This window comes from Girardinichthys multiradiatus, chromosome 4 (assembly GCF_021462225.1).
Source record: "Girardinichthys multiradiatus isolate DD_20200921_A chromosome 4, DD_fGirMul_XY1, whole genome shotgun sequence".
In the NCBI taxonomy this organism is placed as follows: Eukaryota; Metazoa; Chordata; class Actinopteri; order Cyprinodontiformes; family Goodeidae; genus Girardinichthys; species Girardinichthys multiradiatus.
Window position 1 is genome coordinate 267,251 of NC_061797.1, and position 26,497 is coordinate 293,747.

The following is a 26,497-nucleotide window of genomic DNA, read 5'->3' on the forward strand; positions in this document are numbered from 1 at the left end:
ACGCCAGTGACTGTCCACTGTCTCTACTTGCTCATCCAGGAGGAGTAAATACTACAAGTCCCTGACCGGATGCAATCTGCTGGGAATTGAATTGAATTCTGTTTTTTTGCGTTTTTTTTTTTTTGCTTGAATATAGTTATTGGTCACGCTATGTATATACAACGTAAAATGTTTTCCAGCTGGATGTACGATGCATTACGAAACGGTGCACCGGAACTTCCAGTACAGCCAGCCCGATCATGAAGAGAAGGCAGCAGCCATTAAGAAGTCTGCTCGGTGCCGGTCAAGAAGGAAGCGGGTAAGATTACTTGGATGATATTTCTGTCATAAAAACAATTTACGCGTCATTGCATAACAAGGTTTGATTACGTAGTTCCCACATCATCATACATCATGTACTCTATGGAGGCTCTCTCAATGTATTTCTAAAGAGAGCCATGTTAATTATTCTATTACAACTACTATTATTATTAATTATTATTACATTTTTATGTATTTGTAATGAACCTTTTCCATTTAACCTTTATTTATGCAGGTGATCTCAGTTTTTAAACTTGATAACAATAAAAGTAATTCAAGTTATTGTCCCAATTAAATAAGCTAATAAAGTATGAGCTAAAACATCTTTATAATTACATTATAACTTCTTAATAATTACAAAATGGCATTGGAACATTTATCTACCTATTTCATGGACTGCTCTGGCACATCCACAAACATAAATGTAATTTCCCTTTGGAATTAATAAAGTATTTTTGAATTGAATTGAATACATATATTTTATTGGAATTTTATGTGAAAGCCCAAAAGCAAGTAGAAAGACAATTATAGATGATTTAAAATTTTTTTACATAAACATGTGCTGCTACTTTTTACTTTTATTGTTACAACGGTCTTTTTTTATTTTTGTCTGCGTATTATGTGCATTCTAACCAAAGTGTGTCCAAAAAAAGTTAATTATGGCTTACAGTGACAAAGACTCGTTATTCTTTGATGCAAGGATAATGACTGCCTGTTCTGTTTTCAGCTGCTGGAGGCGAGGCAGAGTGTGTTTGAAACAGAGGAGCTTGCATTTTGGAAAGAGGTCACCATTGATCTCATGTAAGATGAGGAAGATGGCAGCTTCGAGGGGGCGTCTGGTTAGATTGTGCGGCCCCCAAGTTTCCGCAGCCAGGAGCTCAGTGACCTGTGTTTGAAGTTACAGAGGGGACTGGAGGCAGATCCAAAGTACAGTGTGACTCATCACAGGTGCCTGCATATTGCTGCAAGAACGCCACCTTCACATGGTCCAGAACTCGACAAGTTTTTTAACTCTTCTTTTTAATTTAAGGTTTAATTTGTTTCGTTTTTTAAATAAAAAAAGTGAGTAAAGCGTGTGCCTCATGTCCTTTTTTCAGGTATAGATCAGTGTGTATCTATATTACTTGACCCCTTGACACATGCAGGTGTCAAGGGGTCAGGAGACAAAATAATTTGTGAAAAAAATGAATGATGTTACTCTGTAAAAAAGCTAAAAAAAAAAAAAAAAAAGGCTTGCACAGCTCAGCCATTGTCAAGAGTTAGACACACTGATAAACTCAGAGAAGGTATGCAATGAAGTGACTTCCTTCTCTCAAAGGGGCTGCTCTCTGTACACAGCCTTTTATTGAAGAAAGAAGAAAAAACACTCATGTTACAGCATCGTGGGTATGATACAGTTTCTGCATAGCATCTACCTAAATGCAACTCTAAGACAAGATGACAGTTCTATTAATAGTTCATAAAACACTCAAGATAAATGTGAAAAAGTATTCAAACCACTTCTATCAAAGTTTTCCAAACTAAACAAATGAAAATGTATTTTAATGATAAATGATGAGGATAAAGACACTTCTCAAACTACGCAATGATAATTTATGTACAAATCTTCCAACAGCCATGTTGTGCTGTGTAAAAGTATGTTTTACACTTTGCAGATGTAATTTTATGTCATTGTGACCACAGTGGGTTAATTAAGAACCAAAAATGCTAAAAAAAAATTGATGATGATTGATGATTGATTGATGCTCAATAAAATTTCAACTGGTGAGAAAACAGTTTTTTAACAGTACAAGTAAAACTTGCATCTCAATAAAAATCCGGTCTTTACTGTATCACCAACAACTATAGATTAGCTCACCAAGTGCTGTCCAGGTATTTTGCAAGTTGAGGAGGTAATGTCATGTCAGTGCATGGTTCTAAAGTGTGTCCCAGGAAGGGTTGTCTTCAGACCGTCAAACTAATGCAAACACAAGTGTCCAAGGCCACTTCCAACGGTAGTCTGAAAAAACCATTCTCAATTAATTTTGAGATTATTCACACCTTACCAGGGCCTTTCTGTTATCTGACCTGGCTGAGAAATATTTGCTCCCTTAAAGCTGCTCTTATTGGTCTGAGAAGTGGCAGCTTTAAATGCCCTTCCTTCTTCTCTGCTGTCTCCAGCTTCAGTACTGTTCCCAAACACCAGCATAGAGCAAAAATAGATAAAACATGGCCTACTTTTCTCTGAATTTCAGATTTTGCACTGCAGCTTTGTAGAAAGAAAAAAAAAACACATCCACAAGCTAGCTATGGAAATTCCTGAATTAAAACCACTCAAAGTATTTACAGTTCAAAAGTAAACCTAAAGGTAAATGCGTTGAATTTAGTCCATCATGCTTTGTTCTGTTCAAGAGAAAGCCAGCTGTTGATTTACTTAAAGACAGGTGTGCTTCCTGCTAACACCAACAGCTTCATGTCCTTCTTGCATGGAGACGCTGTGTTTGTGTCTGTTGGTGCTTGTGTCAACAGTCCAAATGTAGGTGAGGGTGCTGATGTAACTGACAAACTAACTCTTCTTCAGTTGGTTCTTGGATCTGTTCTCTGAAAAAACAAACAAGCAGAGAGATGAATGATGATCTGTGCTATTGTATCTGGAGTGTATCAGGAATAGGATCACCAACAGGATGTCAGGGTTGACCTACTTGAACAGGAACTGGACAGAAGTTTCATATTGAATTCTCTCCACATCTGTAACAGAGCAGCTGTGACTGCGGTCCCACTTGTAGATGAAATTCTGTCAGATAAAACAGAATCAATAAATTTATATTTCTACAGATTCAGATTTAACATTAGTACTGCCCCACAAATAAGAATCAGTCATCTTTTCCCCTTTTGGAGACTATTCATGTATTTTAATCGGACAACGAACCTTATTTAACATCAGTATTTACACTCCACCATGTAAATAAAGATTTAGTCATAGAAGCTCATTTTGATCAGCAGTCCTTGGCAGCTTTATAATATAAAATAAAACTTAGCTGAGAAGTGTTGGGACCCCAGCCATGGGTTACAACATTAAAGGCCAGTACTTTTCTGGAACTTTCCAAATAAATTGCCTTAACCCTAGACTACTACTTCCTACTTCCAGGACAGCCAGGAACAGAAGGAGAGCGGACTTCCCTTGATGTCACTGTTGGAATAAAAATCCCGCGTTCCAACAAACAGACAACTTCCACACAGGTCCCCAGCGAAGCTGGAAGGAAAGACAGCGCACATGTCTCCTTGCTGGCATGTGCTCGCCCACTTTATGAGTCAGCTAAAGATCATTTACCCAGCCAGAAAGGTTGTTAGTTTCCAGTCTAGGAAGAAATATTTCCCTAAATATTATTTTACTAAACGTGATAACTAATTAAACACCATTAAGACCCATTTATCCAGAAAGGTTTGGTTCTTATTCAAAATATTTCCTTAAATATTATTTTAATATTTCCTTAATGTTTCTTTAAATGTTATTTTAATAAAGGCAGCTAATTAAACACCGTTGAGAATTAGACACCCAGAAGGTTGGTTTTATTCAGCAAATCATTCTTTAAAATGTTGTTTTTGTCAAAATAATGTTTTATCTGATCTTGCATTGTGAACGGTTGTTTAAAGGTTTATAAATTATTGCCTAAGTTAGTTCCAAGATTAACGTAACTTCATTTCCAGATTCTTGAAGATAATTCTTGGTGTTCAAGCATAAATAAGATTGCATGATAAAATTACATCACTCTTTGGTCATGATTTTAACCATCTTTAATCAACTTGTTTATATTGTACATAGTCCATTAGTCTTCCCTATTCTTTCATTCTGCTTGATAGTTTAGTTGGATTGTTTTAGCATAGTAAAGAGTTTGTTGATTGAAATATGTTTGACTTTGAGTTGACTTATTTTTGTTAATACATTCTTGTATTTTAAGAAATTGTGTGAATTCATTCCATATATGTGCAGAGTTTATGCTGTTCAATAATGTCAGAGCTTGGCTCATCCCTTTCAATTTTGTCCTAACACCACCGCCTTACTGGGCTGGTATTTACAGGACAACCCTTAACAGACCGAAAAAGTATTTAATAAAATATTAAAGTATTAATATGAAATAATATATTCATATTCATAATAACAACAGAAGCTATTTCTTAGCTCAAAGCTTAATCACTTTATATGATAACATTAATCTCTTTAACAGTTTCTATTTTAATAACAAAATTTTATAATTTGTTTTTTTTTGTAAAACTCCTTAGAATAACAACCCTCCATAAACAATATTTTAAAATTCTATGGTTTTATGACTTAAGATTTGATTTCTACTAGGTCTGAAAAGAGGTAAATACAAGCTCAGATAAATAAAACCCAACGTCCTATTATACAGACACAATTCTATTTAAAGTACATTACCCAAAAATTCAGACGTAGTGTATAAAAATGTATTTAAAAACTTTTCTTTCCTGCTTTTGTTTGAATGAAAAGGCTCAGTAGCAGCTGGCTGCTGGTGATCATATGCGCCACCTCTAAATAGCTTGAATCTTGAACCTTATTTATTTATTCTTTTTACAATGGATTGTCCAAGTGTGGGTTGTATTTATTATGGTTATATTAGTTATGTCACAAGTTATTTTATTCTCTTAAAAATAAGCAGTGACATCTGATGGTAAAACTCTGATGTTGCGGGTCCTATTTTTTCATTAATGATCAGTGACAGCTGACTTTAAGCCCATCACACAGTGCATCACTAATTTGTAGCTGTGGTTTATTTATTCTCATATATGTACAGTGCAATATGTTCAAAATATTGCCCGTTCAAGGAATGCCACTAATGCTGTAATTATTATTATGGTTATATTATTTAATATTTAATTAAATATTAATTCGGTCTGTTAAGTGTTAAGCTCTGGCATTACTGAAGAAACTTTACTATAATAGAATAATGCAACTAATATTACCTAGCAAAATGAAAGAATAAGGAAGATCAATGAAATACATACACTAGGAACAAGTATATGAAAAATGGTAAAAAATCATGAGCAAAAGAGTGATGCAACATTACCATTCAATGTTATTTATGTTTGAGAACCAAGGATGAGTCAATTGTGCTGAGGAAAAAGTGGCCTGTGGGCAACGAGTTGAGGAGTGAAGCTGTTCGGTCATCCATGTGTGGACGGCGGCTACTTCAGTGGCCACATTTGGCAGGGTAGCTCTTGCTATCTGGACGTGTACGCAGGAAGGCATGCAATGCTGCGGTCCCGTTGTCCTCTTTCAGGCTGGGGGAAACTGCTTCATGTCAAGACAACGTCTCTTGGGAGCTTCTGTAGCTTCTGTAGTCCTTAAAGAAAAGTCAAGCCATGCTTGTCCTATTATTTCCCTGTTATGAATGAATGCTGGGTACTCTAGCAGCAGATTATTACTTTATTACATGGCTGGGGTCCCAACAGTGTTAACACAATGCCAAGCAGGAAAAACATAAGCGATGATGTACACTTTCCGAAGTCCATCATGTTAGAGATAAAGATTGCTCCTTAGTAGAAAACCTTTAAGACAGATGCCAGTGTTCCAGGGAGGATACGTCCCAGTAAATTCATCCCAGGATCAAAGTGAGCAATGCACACAGAAATAAGAAAATAAATAAAAACGAAGAACTATATCTCAGACTCTACAGGCCTCAGATTACTTAGAAGGGTTGAAGGAAAAAGCCTCTTCGACACTAAAGAAACTATAGCAACACGGCCTAAGTTTGTACAGTTCACAATAAAAGTACAGGACCCTTGCATAACACCCTTTGGATTGATAAGACCAAATAGGAGAAGTCTGGTCATTATACAGAAAACCAGTTTTGAAGTAAACCAAACAAAGCATATCAGAAAATACAAGTCAAACCATGTGCCAAGCACACCAGGTATAGCCAAATTATTTTTAGCATCCTAAGCCTTTTTTTATTGAGACGCTGTAATGCCTCAAGTTTTTAGGCCCCTGTGGTGTTTTACTGCAGCTGCCTGGTAAACCGACCTCCAAGATGAGTGCCACAAACAAGTTCACCCACATCACAGAGGAGGTGAGCCACCAACACACAAAGTAAACCTTGGACCACCTGGGGAGACATAAAACATTATCTTCACCATTATCCTCATCAACCACATATCATTATCATCACCCTCACTGTAACCCTTCCAGTGAACAAAAACTGTGGTGTGTGTGTGTGAAAGGTTTCTTACTCTGATGTGTATCTGCTGTATGCTTCCATGAAGGCCTGCCAGTTGTTGACGATCATGACATCATAGAGCAAAATGATTGCGGCCTGAGCAGAAACAGTGTAGGGAGAATACTCTCACAACATGCTGACACCAGAAATCTTTAGGACAGAGACAAATTTAAAGCTAATATTGCTAAGACTTTAAAACAGCAACAACAATAAAAGCTATACTTTTTACTGAATACAGTAAAAATGTTAAAAGAAGGGTTAGATAGACAAATATTAAATCCATATAGGGGGCAAATCACAATGGCTAAACTTTGATTGTGTTGTTACTCACAGCAAAATCATCAAAGTTGTTCGGCCAGTAGCCGAGTTGTTCATATGTGCCACAAGCTGTGCTTAAGTTAGATGTGATGTTCTCCATGGTGAGCACACTGGGAGAGACACACAGTATCAGACATGTGTCAGTGAACAGTGTTGAACATTTCAGCTACCACAAGGAGAAAAGGCCTTCTAACAAAACAAGGGCCCAGATGGAGAAGGTTCTCTGGATGTTTATGAGACTGACAGTGCTACTGCTAAATATATTACTGGTTTCACACAGCACATATTGACACAAATATATTCTCAGCAGTTCAGTTATTCCCTACTTAACAGATTTGTTGGATATTAGAAATTATTTTTGGTTGTGCGCTCACTTGCCTCCTTCTACAGAACCTCCTAGCCCAGGTACTATTTGGTTTTCTCTCAGAAAAGGGCTGCGACTGAGCAGAACAGAGATGTCTTAGTGATCCTATCCTAATCTGCCCAGTGAAAATGGTTTGTGTTTTGTTTATTAGAGTCCCATTTCTAACTTCTGCGTGTGAAGCACCATCTGTTGCAATGTTCTAAAATTGTGAGGTTCATAGTCTTACTTTTAAAGAATGCAAAATGATTTTTACCATGGTTTAATCTGGGCACTTCATTAGACCTGGGCCACGTTTTATCAGCAGCTCCAGATCAAAATAAGAATATTATTTTTGTTAAATATGAACCCCAAATGTACACATTCGATCCCTGTTGTTTTAATTAATTATTTATATTATTTTTGTGTGCTTTATTTTCTAGACTTATGTTTTAGATTTATTCCGCCTTGCTGGACACACACAGATCTGCTCTCCATCAGAGACGTACATCCCCGACGTCCTGAACAGAGAGGAGTGGTCCTCAACATGGAGATGGAAGCTTCCATCCCGTGGTAATCTTAGACCTGCTGCAGTGGGTCAGTTCTCCGCACAGGAGAATGTGCAGTGCCAGCTGTGGTTCTCAATAAGCCCACAGGAGAATCCACAAAAATTAGGTGTGGATTCGCCTTCACTACCCAGTCATTGACTGACAGTCTCCTGACGTTGCGTTTTCAGTGCGACTCGGAGCATTTGGAACCACAAACAAGCAGGTCCTATAAATAGTGACAGTTCCACTTAACAGTTGCTAATTGAAAAAGCGAGTTAACCCATAGTGAACCGCTCTGAGTTGGTACTAATAGAAAACGTGCAACAGTGGGAAAAATGCATAAATACGGACTGTAAAGGGCAATTACAGAGGGATAATGAGAAAGGAGGGGTCTGGGCTAAAGCTCCCAATGTTTCAAGACACCAAAAATGCTGCTGGTTAAAACTATTTTATTGGTTTGAGAATTCCAGTGGTACAGAGGATCAGTTCTGCCTTCTGGGACACCCCTGCCCTATATTTGGGAAATTCAGGTGCACTGCTATTTTCTTTCTTCCCCTTTTCTTATCCTTTGTCGAAATTCCAACCAGCTACAATAACGTGCTTATTTCATGCATTCCGCATTTTGTACACAAGAATAACAATCTGAACCATGTTGCCTTGAATATAATTTATATAAATATACCTCACATATGACTGAATTTCCTCCTAAATGCTCCATAACATCTCATGTAAATTTGAATCAGTAAAAAGGGAAGCTATTTTATGGGCAGATCCTTCTTTGTGTAAAGTTTGAGAATTACAGGAAAGCACCATGTCTTTGTATACAATTTGCATTTCCTTTGCATTTTGTACAGTGTTATAAGCTGATTTTTGTCAACATACTGCTCTCTGTCAGATTTTCACATTATATAATAAGAAGTTCAGTTGTTGAGACACTGGGCTGGTTCTATATGAACTCTGCTTTATGAAACCAGATTCAGGATTAACTAAAAAGGAAATATCTTTCTTGTCTTTTCCTCGTGCAAAGATTAATTCTATAAACCTAAGTGTCAGTCAGTCAGTCATTTTCTACCGCTTATTCCATAGTGGGTCACGGGGGAGCTGGTGCCTATCTCCAGCAGTCTATGGGCGAGAGGCGGGGTACACCCTGGACAGGTCGCCAGTCCATCGCAGGGCTAAACCTAAGTGTGTCTGTGTGTATTTGTTTTTTATGGAAATTAATTTGATCTAAAGACATTGTTCTTGGATTATTCCAACATCCACAGAAGTGCTTCAGCACACTACAAGTTTATTGGCCATTATTTTTAAATTCTGTAGTTCATGTTTTCACTTCATTAGACTTCATACCTCATCCCTGTAGGTGGTTTAATGGCGCCCTCAAACAGCCAGATCCCAAACACAGCAAACACATAGTACACCACCTGCAAAGTCAGCATGATAACATGAACATGTTCCAATCAAGAGTATTTTAAAATAAATGAGACCAAGGAATATTCTTTCAACTGGGAAGAAACATGCAGCCATTGAATGCGTGAGAAAAGACCAAAATCTTTCAGATAAACAAAAACCCAGGCCACTCAAAGACAACACTTTGACTGTTTTATGTGTCTGTGTCTCACTGAGAGAAATAATAGGTCAGGTGGAGGAATAAAGGCAAAGATACTCACCACTAGGACCCCGGCAAACGCTCGAAGGTTTTTCACCAGATCTAACAGAGTACTAGCGACCAAAGCCATGAGCTGCAGAACAACCAGAAAAACATATGACAATGAGTTTTGGGATTTCAGACTGCAGGTCCAGTTACATGCTGTGTATTAGATCTAATAATGCTTTTATTACATCCCATTACTGCAGTGTTTTCACACAAACTCAGACAATGATAAAGCACCCATTAGCACATCCAGTTTTTAACCTACGTTTGGTAAAAATATTGAACCTATGCATATTTAATATTTTCTCCAGACTAAATGTTTTCTTGTACTCTCACATTCTGTAAGCTGTAATTTGGGAGCAGCACAGTGCCAACTTGACGATGTGAAACTGTCGGCATAAAGGTTTTAAGAAATCATATTTTTAGGCTTAGTTTGATCTGCTGTTGGATATTGTGTGGAGCACCTGGAATCATTTTGTTACTGAGTTGTAAACATTCAACAAAAACTTAGCAACTTAATAACAATAAAACCACAAAATTTTGACTAAAACACTATAAAATACTAGACAAAGACCAAATTTTTCTTAATATGTATATGTCCTGTGGGACTCCTGAGGCGGCTGACGGGTACCGTGAGGCCAAGCGGGCCGCGACCCGGGCTGTGGCAGAGGCAAAAACCCGGGCCTGGGAGGAGTTTGGTGAGGCGATGGAGAAGGACTACCAGTTGGCCTCGAAGCAACTCTGGCAAAGCATCTGGCGCCTCAGGAGGGGGAAGCAGTGCTTCGCCAACACTGCTTACAGTGGGCGTGGGGAGCTGCTGACCTCAACTGGGGACATTATCGGGTGGTGGAAGGAGTTCTTCAAAGATCTCCTCAATCCTGCCGTCACGCGTTCCCTGATGGAAGAAGAGGCTGGGGACGCGGGGTTGGACTCTTTCATCACCCAGGCTGAAGTCACCAGGGTGGTTAAAAAGCACCATGGTGGTAGGGCAGTGTGGTTTTCGTCCCGGCCCTGGAACACTGGACCAGCTGTATACCCTCTACAGGGTACTCGAGGGTTCATGGGAGTTTGCCCAACCGGTCCACATGCGTTTTGTGGACCTGGAGAAGGCATTCAACTGTGTTCCTCGTGGTGCCCTGTGGGGGGTGCTCCAGGAATACGGAGTCGGGGGCCCTTATTAGGGGCCATCCAGTCTCTGTACAAGCGGAGTTTGGTCTGCATTTCTTGCACTAAGTCGGACCTGTTCCCAGTGCAAGTTGGACTCTTTTGTCACCAGTCCTGTTCATAACTTTTATGGACAGAATTTCTAGGCACAACCAAGGGCCGGAGGGGGTCTGGTTTGGGGACCAGTGGATTTTGTCTCTTTTTTTTGCAGATGACGTGGTCCTGCTGGCCCCCTCCAGCCAAGACCTAAAGCATGCATCGGGGCGGTTCGCAGCCGAGTGTGAAGCTCCTCCAAGTCCGAGGCCATGGCTCTCAACCAGAAGAGGGTGGCTTGTCCTCTTCAGGTTGGAGGGGAGTTCCTGCCTCAAGTGGAGGAGTTTAAGTATCTTGGAGTCTTGTTCACGAGTGAGGGGAGAATGGAGCGGGAGATCGACAGACGGATCGGTGCGGCTGCCGCAGTAATGAGGACAGTGTGCTGGTCCGTTGTGGTGAAGATAGAGCTGAGCCCAATAGTGAAGCTTGGGCCCGAAGCTCTCGATTTACCACCTCCCAATTGGAATGTTGTAGGTTTAATTCCAGCTTCCTCTCCTGCCAATCTACCTACTTATAAGTGCATCGGTGTGGGAAAGTGCTTTGAGTGGCTGGTATGGCTAGAAAGGCACTATGTAAGATCAGTCCATTTACTCTTCAGTCAGCTGGTGTTTACCTTGATATCTGGGATGATGCGCAGGAAGCGGAACACAATTAGCATGTTGACCAAACGAACCATCTCCCACAAAGACATCACACCATGAAATGAAGGGTCCCTGTAGTCACACACAGAGATAAAAACAAAAGACAAAAATATTGAGACTTCAAAGGAAATCTTGAATGAATGTGAACATTGTTGGGCCATCGTCCATTCTGTGAGGTAAATGAACTGTTACAGCATCTCCCTGCATGCATTGCAGCTCTGAAGTCACCAGAGGTAAAAATTACAGCTGAAGCTAGCTGCTGTTCCAGTGTGGACCATCACTGGTCACACTTAAAGGGAGCAATCTCTGGAGAAGCAGAAGCTCGTGGGTGGGTTTATTTCCCTTCTCCACACTGGCCAATTCCATGACAGCTTGATAAAGCTGGAGATCTTGCTAGGATAAGAAGACCAGAAAATATAGAATTGTGATCGGAGGCCTGACTACAGAACTACCTAGGTCATATTAAAACCCACAGAGGTTTTTAACAAGATGAATTTCCTTCTTATGTTTTTTTTTCTTCAGTCGATTGCCAACGGTTTATCATATTTTTCCCCGTTTTCAGACAAAGGAGGTTAAATTCAGTTGTATTTATATAGCGCCAGTTCACAACACGTCGTCTCAAGAAACTTTACAAAGTCAATTTAATCAAATCAAGTTAAGTATAGACATTCCAACTGATCCTAAATATCAAACAGTGATATGGAACTTAACCCACTAAAGACTGTGGAGATGATGGTGGACCTTCGGAAAACACCACGCCCACACACACCCCTCACTATCCTCAACACTGTATCTACTGTGGACCTGTCATAATGCTGTTTTAGCCAGACCCTGGAGCAAGCAACAACTATGGATGCAAGAACCAATTTAAAATATTTGTTACACACAACAAAAATGCAGAGTGGTGAATACTGCCTGGTCAGGGAGCTTCAGGGAACTCTTCTGGTGAGAGAGACAGAAGTGTTAGTGAAGGGAGTGGTTTAGTTGGAATGTATGTACCTGACTTGGAATCTGTATGGAATCTGTATGATTCGATTGAATTGACTTTGTAAAGTGCTTTGAGATGACATGTGTTGTAAAGTGGCCTATATAAATGAAACTGATTTGAAATATATTATGCGCACGCACCCACCAGGCTCTGACTCTCCACTCGGATCTGCAGCTGCTCTAACATCACCCCTATTACTGTCTCCCCAATTGTAGCCTCGTTTAAGGTGCTCAGTGCAACTTTAGGGTAATAAACATGGCAGGCCAACGGCCCTGGACTTTTCTCTAGAATGAACATAGAAGAGAATGAGCAAAATTGGAGAGTAGTATGAGAATGTAGCAGACAGAGTAAAAGTGGTCATTATGTCCTCCAGCAGCCTAAGCCTATAGCAGCGTAACTACAAAGAAAGCTCAGGATAACCTAAGCCATTCTAACTAAAGGCTTTGTCAAAAAGGAAAGTTTTATGCCTAACCTTAATAGTAGACAGGCTGTCTGCCTCACTGACTAAAACTGGGAGCTGGTAAGTAAACCTGCAGTCTGAGAACGAAGTGCTCTGTTAGGAACATATGGAACAATCAGATCTCTGATGTATCAGAATCAGAATCAGAATCAGCTTTATTGCCAAGTTCGTGCATACAACAAGGAATTTGACTCTGGTACACTTTGCTCTTTTGTTCTGTTTTTGCATTACAGAATATACAAATTTACAATTTATAATGTACAATATACACAATATACACGTATGATGGAGCTAGATCATTAAGGGCTTTATATGTGCGAAGGACAATTTTAAATTCTATTCTGGATTTAACAGGGAGCCAATGAAGGGAAGCTAAAGTAGGAGAAATATGATCTCTCTTTTTAATTTTCATCAGAACTCTTGCTGCAGCATTTTGAATCAGCTGAAGGCTTTTAACTGCATTTTGTGGACATCCTGATAGTAAAGAATTACAATAGTCCAGCCTTGAAGTAACAAATGCATGGACTGTTTTTTCAGTGTCACTCTTAGTTAGGATATATATTGCCTAACTAGTCTACATGTGCTTTGTGGACTAGGAGAAGGTGTTCAACCGTGTCCCTCTGCAAATCTTGAGGGGGGTTCCCACCAGGCCCTTTGATATGGGCTGTTAGGTCCCTGTACGACCAGTGTCAGACCTCGGTCCGCATTGCCAGCAGTAAGTCCAACTCGTTTCCGGTGAGGGTTGGTCTCCACCAAGGTTGCCCTTTGTCACCAATTCTGTTCATAACTTTTATGGAAAGAATTTCTAGGCACAGCCAAGGTGTTGAGGGGATCCATTTTGGTGGCTGTAGGATTGCATCTCTGCTTTTTGCGGAAAATGTGGTTTTATTGGCTTCATCAGCTCGTGGTCTACAGCTCTCACTGGAGCAGTTCGCAGCCGAGTGTGAAGCGGCCAGGATGAGAATCAGTGGCTCCAAGTCCGAGGCCATGGTCTTGAGCCAGAAAAGGGTAGAGGGCCTTCTCCAAGTCGGTGGGGAGGTCCTGTCTCAAGTGGAGGAGTTCAAGTATCTTGGGGTCTTGCTCACGAATGAGGGAAAAATGGAGCGGGAGATCAACAGACGGATTGGTGCTGCGTCAGCAGTGATGCGGGCACTGTACCGGTCTGTCGTGGTAAAGAGAGAGCTGAGTCAAAAAGTTAAGCTCTCGATATGCCGTTCCCTCTACGTTCCTACCCTCATCTATGGTCATGAGTTTTGGGTCATGACCAAAAGAACGAGATCATGGATACAAGGGGCCAAAATGAGTTTCCTCCACAGGGTGTCTGGGTTCTCCGTTAGAGATAGGGTGAGACGCTCGGTCATCCGGGAGGGACGCAGAGTAGAGCCGCTGCTTCTACATGTCGAGAGGAGCCGGTTGAGATGGCTTGGGGATCTGGTTAGGATGCCTCCTGGACGCCTCCCTGGTGATGTGTTCCAGGCACGTCCCACCGGGAGGAAGCCCAGAGGACGACCCAGGACACGCTGGAGGGACTATGTTTCTCAACTGGCCGGGGAACGCCTTGGGATTCTCCCGGACGAGCTGGCCTAAGTGGCTGGGGAGAGGGAAGTCTGGGTCTCTCTGCTTGGGCTGCTACCCCGTGACCTGACCCCGGATAAGCGGAAGACAATGAATGGATGGATGGATTGATGGATGGATGGATGGATGGATGGATGGATGGAGGATGGATGGACGGAGGATGGATGGATGGAGGATGGATGGATGGATGGATGGATGGATCTTGATCAAACGAAAGGTTCTTAAGTGATGTTTTAAATACAGCTACCTTAAAGGCCTGTGGTACATATCCGTTTATCAAGGATAGATTAATCATAAGTAGGAACCCTCTAGGTGTGTAGAGTGCCATTTTCTCTCCAATTTTCTAACATTGTGCTTTAAAGTACGCAGCTCTGAATTAAACCAGTGAGACACCCTCGAAGAATAATTACCTTCTTTTTCAAGGGGGATACATTGTCTAATGCACCACACAATGAGGAAGTAACACTATGAACAAGAGAATCAATTTGTGAAGGGGAAGAAAGAAAATGCCCTCCACTGTGTTTTTCTGTGAGAATGAAGAAATTAAAAATGGAACAGATTCTTTAAAGGTTGTTTCAGCATTGTCTGATAATGATCTACTATAATGACAATTCATTTCAGGTGTGGAGTACTCGGTTACATTAAACTCAAAGATTATTAAAAAATGGTCAGACAGGCCAGGGTTATGAGGAAATATTGTTATTTCTTTACACTCAATGCCATATGTCAGCACAAGGTCCAGAGAATGAAGACAAAGGTGGATAGGTTTACTAATGTATTGAGCAAAGCCAATTGAGTCTAAGATAGCATTATAGGCTATATTTAGGCAATCATGTTCATTGTCATCATGCATTTTAAAATTCCCCACTATAATAACCTTATTTGTATTTAACACTAAATCAGATAAGAAGTCTGAGAACTGATCTAAAAATTGAAAATACGAGCCTGGTGGACGGTACAAAACAACAAATAGAAGTGGTTTTATTGCTTTGCAATTTGGATGAGGAAAACAAAGGATTAAATATTCAAGAGTTGTAGTTATTAATTGGTCTGGGACCAATCAATAAATCAGACTGAAAGATGGTCGCCACTTTTCCTCCTCGACCGGACTTTCTAGGAATGTGAAAATTTAAATAATTGGAAGGAGGTTACTCGTTTATAGTAACATAATTCTCCTGCTGCAGCCAGGTTTCTGTGAGACAGAATAAATCAATCTGATTGTCACAAATCAAGTCATTAACTAACAAAGTCTTTGAAAAGCGGTTTGCGGACGCTCTTTAAAGAAGGAAGCCCACTCACCTACACCTATTCCCACAGAAAAGCCGACATCAAATAAATTTGTAAATTTGTAATTCATAAATTCTTTTCATTTCATTAGATTTTTCTTTAGTCTGGGGAAGGTAAAGTGTAGGAAATTAAGGTGGTCTAGGATCACCACAGTTAATCCAATATGTTAACTTGCATGTGCATGGAAATTTTTATTGAACTGTTTTGATTGCTGCTCTAATACTGTTGGACTGTGAAGCGCAGCTGCACACAGCAAAGTTTGAATGTCATTGCGTTCACTGTGTTTTTGATCAACTGAGTTTTGAATCAGTTGGAGTTAGGATGAACTTTGAGGCAGACTGCGGCTGCGATCTGCGCCTCGTGCTGCAACTGCTAAACTATACCAGTGTCTCAGCATTTTACCTTCACCTTGTTCTTACACTGGTTCCCCTTTTGAGGTTTATGACCCTTTGTCTCAGATCAGTTCAGCAACAGCTGTACAAGTGGGCTCAGAACCAAACTGCTCTGTGTTGTATAGTATCTGAGTTGGCCTGGTTCTACCATTCTGTCAGTTGACGGCTGCTAGTCGAGACACATCACAGAACAAGAGAAAGCATCACCGTTGTTCATTAAAAACAGTACCATATTCTAAGTCAATCCAAAGCTTTGATCCGTTCCCACTCAGTCAATAAACTGCCGGTTTGATCTCCATCTATACTCAGTGCGAATACTTATTTTTGAATATTAATGTACCCCTTTTCTTCAGAATAGTGCATGCTTTAGTTAGGTGAAGAGTTTGTTGGACCTGAATAGTCTCTGTTAGATGGAACCACTTGTTTAAAAAAAATTCACATAATTAAAAAGACAGTGTTTGTGTTTGTTTTGTGTACGAGTTTATCTTTGTGTACGAGATTATCTGTCAACTTAGGTTAGTGTTCTACACTGTTCGGTAAACGGTTGATAACACTGACAATTAGCATGGTTTTGGTTAATAATATCAATTATTAATGCCAATTAACTAGTTATAATTATTAAGTACTGTTAGCCTTACAATCACGACCCCGATTTTTGGTTAGAACGTATTACATCCGAATTATGTTTTTTAATTATAATTTTGATAAATATTTATAGTCAATATTCATAAGTCCCACAACATTTAATCCAAATCAGTAAACCACAATTGAAAACTACCACAAATTAATGCAATCAAGGCACTTTCTGCCACAATGTTTACACACCATTTGCAATAACTGATTGGTACATTTGGAGACAAAAAGATCTCATAGTAGTTGCAGATTTGTACTGAATTACAAACAGATGCAGTCTTTTGTTAGGCAAGTTTGGGTAATTCTAATATAGGTTGTAAAACACATGCACACACGCACACACACACACACACACACACACACACACACACACACACAAAGGGTGTTACTTTGGGTCTAGCATTGTAGGTCTACCATTCATTTATTTATTGAATCATTTACTTTTGTGAGGGGAGTCAGGCTAATTTCCTGTATAAGAAATACATTGTAATGCGTTTACTTTCCTGTTTTCTTTGTATTTATTTTGCACCTTTCCTGTTTCACGTCAGTTTAACAATCAATTAAAGACTTAAATTTTCTCATCTATTTTCTGACACAGTAACAAATATTGTACATATTTAGAACACCTTCATATTTACAAGTGCTGCATCGTGGTGTTTCGGGGGACGTGGAACAAATGAATTGTATTTCAATTGGCAATGAGGCAAATGGATTCCACATATGAATATTTCCAGTTAAGAGCTCCGTAATGTAACATAATTAAATTATAAAGTACATGTACCACCAGGGGCATTTTTAGGGTCATTGGAGACTTTTGCTCAGGCCCTAAATAGTTTAATTGCCATAAGATTACGGCCCAGTTTATAAGTAATATATATATATATATAATGTGTGGTGTTGTAATTGTTGCTCTCATCTGTGGCCTCTTCGAGATCTCGCTCTCTCAGCAAAGTCCAAACTCAAACTAATTAAAACGTATCAATATTTTACTTTACTGTAGGCTGTCTGTATAAGGCAGAAATTAGAATCACTTGACAATGTAATATATCAATTGCTAAAGAACTGCCATGTATGAAACAATGATGAACCATTTTCTGATGCATAACTTTTCCTTTTCAGTTTCCGTCTTTTCTTTTGAACAAATAAGTTATTGTTCTCTGCTTTGTGTCATGGAGTGACATGTTGGATTTGTTGGTTTATTTTGTAATTTTGATTCTCCTTATGGCTCTTTGTTTATTTCTTAAGTTATTGTTTCTATGTTCTCCTCTAGTTTCTCTGTTTACTTTAGTTCATAGTAATTCGAATTAAACTAATAAAGGACATGGGTTTTTATTCAATGTAAAATATTGACAAACAAACAGAAAAGGTTTACAATCATTTTACTTGGTTTTATTTTTTTGCTAGAAGTTGAAGTGAAGTATAAAGAGAAACCGTTTATAAGTGATAAAAAAAAACACATTTTGTGATATTTCAATAAAACATTAATCTGAATTTCTGCTTGTTCCATCTGAAAAACGGCATTCTAGATGACCTTTTTAATGTGTTTAGTTACATTAGAATTAAATGCTTATATTTTGACTGACATAAAAAACCAGGTATTTTCACATCGTGATACAGATCCAGCTAGAAGCTCCCAGAATGGGATGCTAATGTTTTCTGTCATGACCAGGCCATTTAACTTCACCTGTAGCTCAGGTGAAAGTCCCTCTGCTCTGTCCTTATCATGACCCTGATGATTCTCTTTAGTGAATCTCCACCACAGATCTTGCTGGGCAAATAAGTGATTAGCTGTAGCTTACAATTAGCCCGTTATGAGCCAGCATTCAGGTTTTGCTGCTTACTTCAGCCTTGGTTTTACCGCTCTGCTTCCACGTGTTCTATCAGGCAACATGGGAAACATTTTCACTGTTATGCTGATGACACTCAGCTTTTTTTATCCATAAATCCTGATGAGCCCAACCAGTTAGATAGACTACAAGCATGTCTTAAAGACATAAAAACCTGGACGACTGTAAATGTTCTGCTTCTAAATTCAGACAAGACAGAGGTTTTCGTCTTTGGACCGGAGTCTTTGAAAAAGATACTGCTTAGTCAATCAATTAATGTTGACGGCATTAAACTGACCTCTGGTAATAAAGTAAAAAAACTTGGTGTTATTTTTGATCAGGATATGTCATTTAAATCACATATTAAACAAGTTTCTAGGATTTCCTTCTTTCACCTCCAGAATATTGCCCAAAATTAAAAATATCCTGTCTAACAAAATGCAGTTAAAAGCCTTCAGCTGATTCAAAATCCTGCAGCAAGAGAAGAGAGAAAATAGATATTTCTTTTATTTTAGCGTCCCTTCATTGGCTCTCAAACCCCCAGTCGGTTGTGGCAGATGGCTGCTCACACTGAGCCTGGTTCTGGTTCTGCTGGAGGTTTCTTCCTGTTAAAAGGGAGCTTTTCTTCTCCACTGTCGCTACATGCATGCTCAGTATGAGGGATTGCTGCAAAGTCAACGCCAGTGACTGTCCAGTGTCTCTACATGCTCATCCAGGAGGAGTGAATGCTACAATCTGCTGGGTTCCCTTGGATAAAAAACCTTTTTAACCAATTTGAATACTAAACTGAATCCAAGCGCACCGTTTGATAGTCAAAATTAATTGGAATGTATGAGCTTGACTTGGAATCTGTATGATTCGATTGAACTGACTTTGTAAAATGCCTTGAGACTATGTGTTGTGAATTGGCGCTATGTAAATAAAAGCGGATTGAATTGATTGTGCGCACATACCCACCAGGCTCCGAATCTCCACTTGGCTCTGCAGCTGCTCTAACATGACCCCTATTACCGTCTCCCCTGTTGTAGCCTCGTTCAAGGTGCTCAGTGCAACCTTTGGGTAATAAACGAGCTAGGCCGCTGGCCGTGGGCTTCTCCAGAATGGTCAAATTGCCAGTCCGTTGCTATCTTTGAGTGTAGTTGCAGCCGTGGTGTTGCGTGTGCGCATATAACTTCTTGTTTTCATTTTTTTGTCTTCTTTTTTTTGACTCATTGTCAGGTTAGGTGCAGTTGGCAGTGATTATATGGAATACAATAGAAACAAATCTGATTGTTTTTAGATTTAAAAAAATTGAAATTTAATGTCATTTTAGGGCTTAATGCATCTTTTTAACACTCTTCTAAAATATTATTTAATGAGATTCGGGCCTATTCAGAAAACACAAGCCCAGGTCTAATGATACCCCTGGGTACTTCTGTACCTGGGAGCTAGCCTTGACACATGCAACAGCATTCACAGTTTGTCTGCATGTACAGGTGTGTGTGAACGGCATTGAGTCAACAAATCGTCACCTAATTTAACAATACATATGTTTTCACCTCATTTAGATTTTTCCTCTTTTTACAAGAAGATGTCAACCATTAGTTGGAATTAGTTGCCTATCCAGATTTTTGGTGCTCTGTTCATGTTTTTAAAGTACAACCACTCAAACTACCGACTGCGTCAAAAGCAGTGTTGCCAGATCTTGCAAGAGAAACAAGCAACCAGCTCCATGAAACCAAGCCCAACGGGCAACCACCACACTGTGCAAAACAGAGGCCGTTTGTAAACAGTATAAATGTGTACAATTGTTGTGGCATTATACATAACAGCAAAATTATGCTAAACATGTTAACCATAAAAATGTTGAATAACTTAATTTCTTTAAATTACATACTTTTAAACTCTGATCAAAAGAAAAGTGCATTTTGCATACGTAACAACAAAATGACAGTAAACATAGTCAATAAAAAAGTTTCTTTAAACTCTGTTTAAAAGAGAAGCCACACATGATCATTGCTTTATTTTGGGGACACACACACAAACACATATTTCATTCACACAACAGACATTTCAACCTACCACTGGGAATGGGGAAAGTTGTAGGTGATGAATATAGCAATCTGTAGAACCTGAAAGAGATGATCCAAAAGCATGAGGTCAGTGGAGACTTTAAAGTGAGAAATCTATATTAAATGTTGCTGTGAATAAAAGAGAATCAAATGTAAAACACTGTACATGATCATGTAAAATCCATTTTAAATTCCACACGTCATAACTGTATAAGCTTTACTTTTCTGTCAGCAATTTAGCCTAAGGCCAGTGATACTCTCATGACCTCTGAGATCACTAACAGTCATATGAAAAATAACACACACATTTTGGTAAACATCTTAAGATTTTAGATCTTATTACGCAATGAAATACAGTCATGTGATCCTCACTAGGGTCATAGTCTGTTGGACTCTGGTTTTGAATACGGTCTTGGGTTTTAATTTTTTTGCCACCTTGTTTCAGTTTTATATTCACTGTGATTTTAGTGTGCTTTCAGATTTAACTTTACAATGCTATGGTAGCCATGACTGTCTTAGTGAAGGAGTCTGTGGCTGTAGAACAAGCCCAAGTCATTCAATGAATTTAATCGCACCAGTTCATATTTTAGGGAACAAGTCCTGCTCTATCCAGTTTCATAATGATGAATTCAATTCATTACATATTAATTTTATTGATTCCTAATCAGTCAAGTCCTATTACAACTAAGAGCTGTTCCATACTAACATGGGTATTTAGTACAATGGAGATTTTCTGCTGCCTTTGCATTACTGAATCACATCAGGTTTTGGGAAGAAAAACAGATTTTTAAAAATGTTTCCATAGTAGATTTTTAATACAACCCCGATTCCAACGAAATTGGTACATTGCGTAAAACGTAAATAAAAACAGAATGCAATGATTGCCAATCCTGTTCAACCTATATGCAACTGAATACAGTAAAAAAAACAGATGTTTAGTGTTCAATATGTTAAACTTTAGTGAGGTTTGTTTTTTTTGCAAATATTCACTCATTTTAAATGCTTGCAGCATGTTCCAAAAAGCTGGGACAGGGTCATGTTTACCTCTGTGTTACATCACTTTTCCTTTTAACAACACTCAATAAGTGTTTGGGAACCAAGGACACTAACTTTTAAAGCTTTATAGGTAAACCCTAACCCTTCTTTCCCATTCTTGCTTGAACAACTTCAGTTGCTCAACAGTCCGGGGTCTCTGTTGTCGTATTTTGCGCTTCATAATGCTCCACACATTTTAAATGAGAGACTGGTCTGTACTGCAGACAGGCCAGTCTAGTACCAGCTCTCTTTTACTACAAAGCCATGCTGTTGGAACACATGCAGAATGTGGCTTCGCATTGTCTTGCTGAAATAAGCAGGACATCCCTGAAGAAGACATTGCTTGGATGGCAGCATATGTTGCAACAAAACCTGTATGTACAGGGGTTGGACAATAAAACTGAAACACCTGTCATTTTAGTGTGGGAGGTTTCATGGCTAAATTGGACCAGCCTGGTAGCCAGTCTTCATTGATTGCACATTGCACCAGTAAGACCAGAGTGTGAAGGTTCAATTAGCAGGGTAAGAGCACAGTTTTGCTCAAAATATTGAAATGCACACAACATTATGGGTGACATACCAGAGTTCAAAAGAGGACAAATTGTTGGTGCACGTCTTGCTGGTGCATCTGTGACCAAGACAGCAAGTCTTTGTGATGTATCAAGAGCCACGGTATCCAGGGTCATGTCAGCATACCACCAAGTAGGACGAACCACATCCAATAGGATTAACTGTGGACGCAAGAGGAAGCTGTCTGAAAGCGATGTTCGGGTGCTAACCCGGATTGTATCCAAAAAACATAAAACCACGGCTGCCCAAATCACGGCAGAATTAATTGTGCACCTCAACTCTCCTGTTTCCACCAGAACTGTCCGTCGGGAGTTCCACAGGGTCAATATACACGGCCGGGCTGCTATAGCCAAACCTTTGGTCACTCATGCCAATGTATTGAACATGTATTGTTCTTTGATGAGTCCACCTTTACTGTTTTCCCCACATCCGGGAGAGTTACGGTGTGGAGAAACCCCAAAGAAGCGTACCACCCAGACTGTTGCATGCCCAGAGTGAAGCATGGGGGTGGATCAGTGATGGTTTGGGCTGCCATATCATGGCATTCCCTTGGCCCAATACTTGTGCTAGATGGTCGCGTCACTGCCAAGGACTACCGAACCATTCTAGAGGACCATGTGCATCCAATGGTTCAAACATTGTATCCTGAAGGCGGTGTCGTGTATCAGGATGACAATGCACCAATACACACAGCAAGACTGGTGAAAGATTAGTTTGATGAACATGAAAGTGAAGTTGAACATCTTCCATGGTCTGCACGGTCACCAGATCTAAATATTATTGAGCCACTTTGGGGTGTTTTGGAGGAGCGAGTCAGGAAATGTTTTCCTCCACCAGTATCACGTAGTGACCTGGCCACTATCCTGCAAGAAGGATGGCTTAAAATCCCTCTGACCACTGTGCAGGACTTGTATATGTCATTCCCAAGACGAATTGATGCTGTATTGGCCGCAAAAGGAGGCCCTACACCATATTAATAAATTACTGTGGTCTAAAACCAGGTGTTTCAATTTCATTGTCCAACCCCTGTACCTTTCAGAATTAACGGTGCCTTCACAGATTTGCACATTACCCATGTCATGGGCACTAACACAGTTAAAAACCTTCAGCTGATCCAAAATCCTGCTCCAAGAGTTTTGATGAAAATTAAAAAGAGACATCACATTCCCCTACTTTAGCTTCCATTCGTTGGCTCCCTGTTAAATCCAGAATATAATTTAAAATTCTCCTCCTCACATATAAAGCCCTTAATGATTTAGCTCCATCATACATCAGAGATCTGATTGGTCCATATGTTCCTAACAGAGCACTTCGTTCTCAGACTGCAGGTTTACTGGTGGTTCCTAGAGTCTCTAGAAGTAGAATGGGAGGCAGATCCTTTAGTTATCAGGTTCCTCTCCTCTGGAACCAGCTCCCAGTTTTAGTCCGTGAGGCAGACACCCTGTCTACTTTTAAGGCTAGGCTTAAAACTTTCCTTTTTGATAAAGCTTATAGTTAGAGTGGCTTAGGTTATCCTGAGCTATCTCTGTAGTTATGCTGCTATAGGCTTAGGCTGCTGGAGGACATAATGACCTCTTTCACCCTCTTTGCTACATTCTCACACTACTCTCCAATTTTGCATTATTTGCTGTTATTTCAGCTTTTAACTTTATGTTCTCTCTCTTTTCTCTTCCTAGAAGCTACACCTGGCCTGACTCTGTGTCTACCTGTGACACCATTCTGGAGAGGGGCATCATCCAAGCTTCTGCTGGCAACAACTTAATGCTCACCTTCTACCAATGATCCACATGGCCCTGTCTTTCAGTGTTTAACCCTTTCTCTCTCCTAGACATGGCAATTGACTGAGCTTCTACTGTGACTAACTCTATGTGCTCTCTTTCAGACTCTAACCTTGAAAACTGGCTCAGAGTTTATTTGTTCTTTCTTTCTAGGTGAAACGACTAAAGGAGCTACATCCATTAACATTTGCTTTTCCTTCCCATAGAAAGTACTCCTAGATCAGTGTTTCTTTGTTCTCTTTGTGTCTCTGCTCTGTTCCCTCTAACCCCCAGTTGGTCGTGACAGATGGCCGCTCACACTGAGCCTGGTTCTGGTTCTGCTGGAGGTTTCTTCCTGTTAAAAGGGGGTTTTTCCTCTCCACTGTCGCTACATGCATGCTCAGTATGAGGGATTGCTGCAAAGTCAACGCCAGTGACTGTCCACTGTCTCTACATGCTCATACAGGAGGAATGAATGCTGCAAGTCACTGACTGGATGCAATCTTCTGGGTTTCCTTAGATAGAAAAACGTTTTATTCAATTTGAATAAATAACTGAATCTGACTGCACTGTTCAATGGTTACGATTAATTGGAATGTATGTTCCTGACTGTTGTGAAGAGTCTTGAGACGACATGTGTTGTGAATTGGCGCTATATAAATAAACTGAATTGAACTGAATTGAATAGACTATTTGCTCATGCTGTTGTTCACCAAGTGCTGAACCTCGCCCTATCCTTGCTGGTGAACGACTGAGCCTTTCGGAGATGCTCCTTTTATACAAAATCATGACACTCACCTTTCCAATTAACCTGTTCACCTCATGCATGTTCCAAACAATTGTTTTTTGAGAATTCCACAACTTTTCCAGTCTTTTGTTGGCCCTGGCCAATCTTTTTGGAATGTGTTGCAAGTCTCAAATTGAATATTTGTGAATTTTAGCAGAAAAATAACAAAGTTTATCAGTTTCAAAATTAAATATCTTGTCTTTGTAGAGTATTAAATTGCACACAGGTTAAACAGGATTTGCAAGTTATTGTATTCTTTTTTTATTTACTCGTACTCGTCGTCTTCCGCTTATCCGGGACCGGGTCGCGGGGGCTGCAGACTCACCAGACGTCCCTCTCCCCAGACACCTCCTCCAGCTCCTCCAAGTGGAGCCCAAGGCGTTCCCAGGCCAGCCGAGAGACATAGTCCCTCCAGCGTTTCCTGGGCCGTCCCCTGGGCCTCCTCCCGGTGGGACGTGCCTGGAACACCTCCCGAGAAAGGGGTCCAGGAGGCATCCGGTATAGATGCCCGAGCCACCTCAACTGGCTCCTCTCGATGTGGAGGAGCAGCGGCTCTACTCCGAGCTCCTCCCGGATGGCCGAGCTCCTCGCCCTATATCTCTAAGGGAGTGCCCGGCCACCCTACGGAGGAAGCTCATTTCAGCCTCTTGTATCCAGGATCTCGTTCTTTCGGTCATGACCCAAAGTTCATGGCCATAGGTGAGGGTAGGAACGTAGACCGACCGGTAAATTGAGAGCTTTACTTTTCGGCTCAGCTCTCTCTTCACCACAACGGACCGGCACAATGCCCCCATTACTGAGGCAGCGACCGAGCCGTCTGTCGATCTCCCGCTCCATTTTTCCCCCACTTGTGAACAAGACCCCGAGATACTTAAACTCCTCCACTTGAGGCAGGAACTCCCCTCCAACCTGAAGAGGACAAGCCACCCTATTCCGGTCGAGTACCATGGCCTCGGACTTGGAGGAGCTGATCTTCATCCCAGCCGCTTCACACTCGGCTGCGAACCGCCACAGCGCATGCTGTAGGTCTTGGCTAGAGGGGGCCAGCAGGACCACGTCATCTGCAAAAAGAAGAGACGAAATCCACTGGTCCCTAAAACAGACCCCCTCCGGCCCTTGGCTGCGTCTAGAAATCCTGTCCATAAAAGTTATGAACAGGACCGGTGACAAAGGGCAGCCCTGCCGGAGTCCAACATGCACTGGGAACAGGTCCGACTTAGTGCTGGCAATGCGGACCAAACTCCTGCTCCGCTTATACAGAGACCGGATGTCCCCTAATAAAGGGCCCCCGATTCCATACTCCTGGAGCACCCCCCACAGGGCATCACGAGGGACACAGTCGAATGCCTTCTCCAGGTCCACAAAACACATGTGAATCGATTGGGCAAACTCCCATGAACCCTCGAACACCCTGCAGAGTGTTTAGAGCTGGTCCAGTGTTCCACGGCCGGGACGAAAACCACACTGCTCCTCCTGAAGCCGAGGATTTATTTATGTTTTAAATAATGTCCCAAGTTCATTGAAATTGGGGATTGTAACTGTTTTTGTGGTGCATACATGTGGACTGGACATGTGGCGATTAATTAAAGAGGGGCCCCACAACACACAATTTCACTTAACTTTCTGCACAAGAAACAGAACATTAATCCTTAGACTGGCACTGCTATAGCCAATGCTCAGGATTGTCTTCTTGGGAATTTTGATGTTGTTGTGCTGTCCTTATCAACACCTGCTGGTGTTTGACGGGCATTACAGTGATTTTGATCGGAATTCCATAAGCAAAAACACAGTAAAAAATATTCAAAGCAGTATGGATCAGGCCCAAAAATCCTTACCCCTCCACCACTGTGCTTGACAGGTGGTGTAAGG

At 40.6% G+C, this 26,497-nt stretch overlaps 1 protein-coding gene across 1 annotated transcript in view; it reads right to left on the reverse strand.

Moving 5' to 3' along the window:
• Positions 1-1,587: 1,587 nt before the first annotated feature.
• tpcn2 (two pore segment channel 2) overlaps positions 1,588-26,497 on the reverse strand; it is a 133,918-nt gene continuing 109,008 nt past the window's right edge. The window contains exons 17-25 of the mRNA XM_047363241.1: positions 20,490-20,539; positions 11,240-11,339; positions 9,386-9,457; positions 9,066-9,139; positions 6,844-6,940; positions 6,526-6,608; positions 6,320-6,401; positions 2,982-3,073; positions 1,588-2,880 (exon numbers count right to left, since the gene is read on the reverse strand). Coding sequence (XP_047219197.1) covers positions 2,802-2,880; positions 2,982-3,073; positions 6,320-6,401; positions 6,526-6,608; positions 6,844-6,940; positions 9,066-9,139; positions 9,386-9,457; positions 11,240-11,339; positions 20,490-20,539 — 729 coding nt within the window. The 3' untranslated portion in view covers positions 1,588-2,801. The remainder of the gene's footprint in view (positions 2,881-2,981; positions 3,074-6,319; positions 6,402-6,525; positions 6,609-6,843; positions 6,941-9,065; positions 9,140-9,385; positions 9,458-11,239; positions 11,340-20,489; positions 20,540-26,497) is intronic.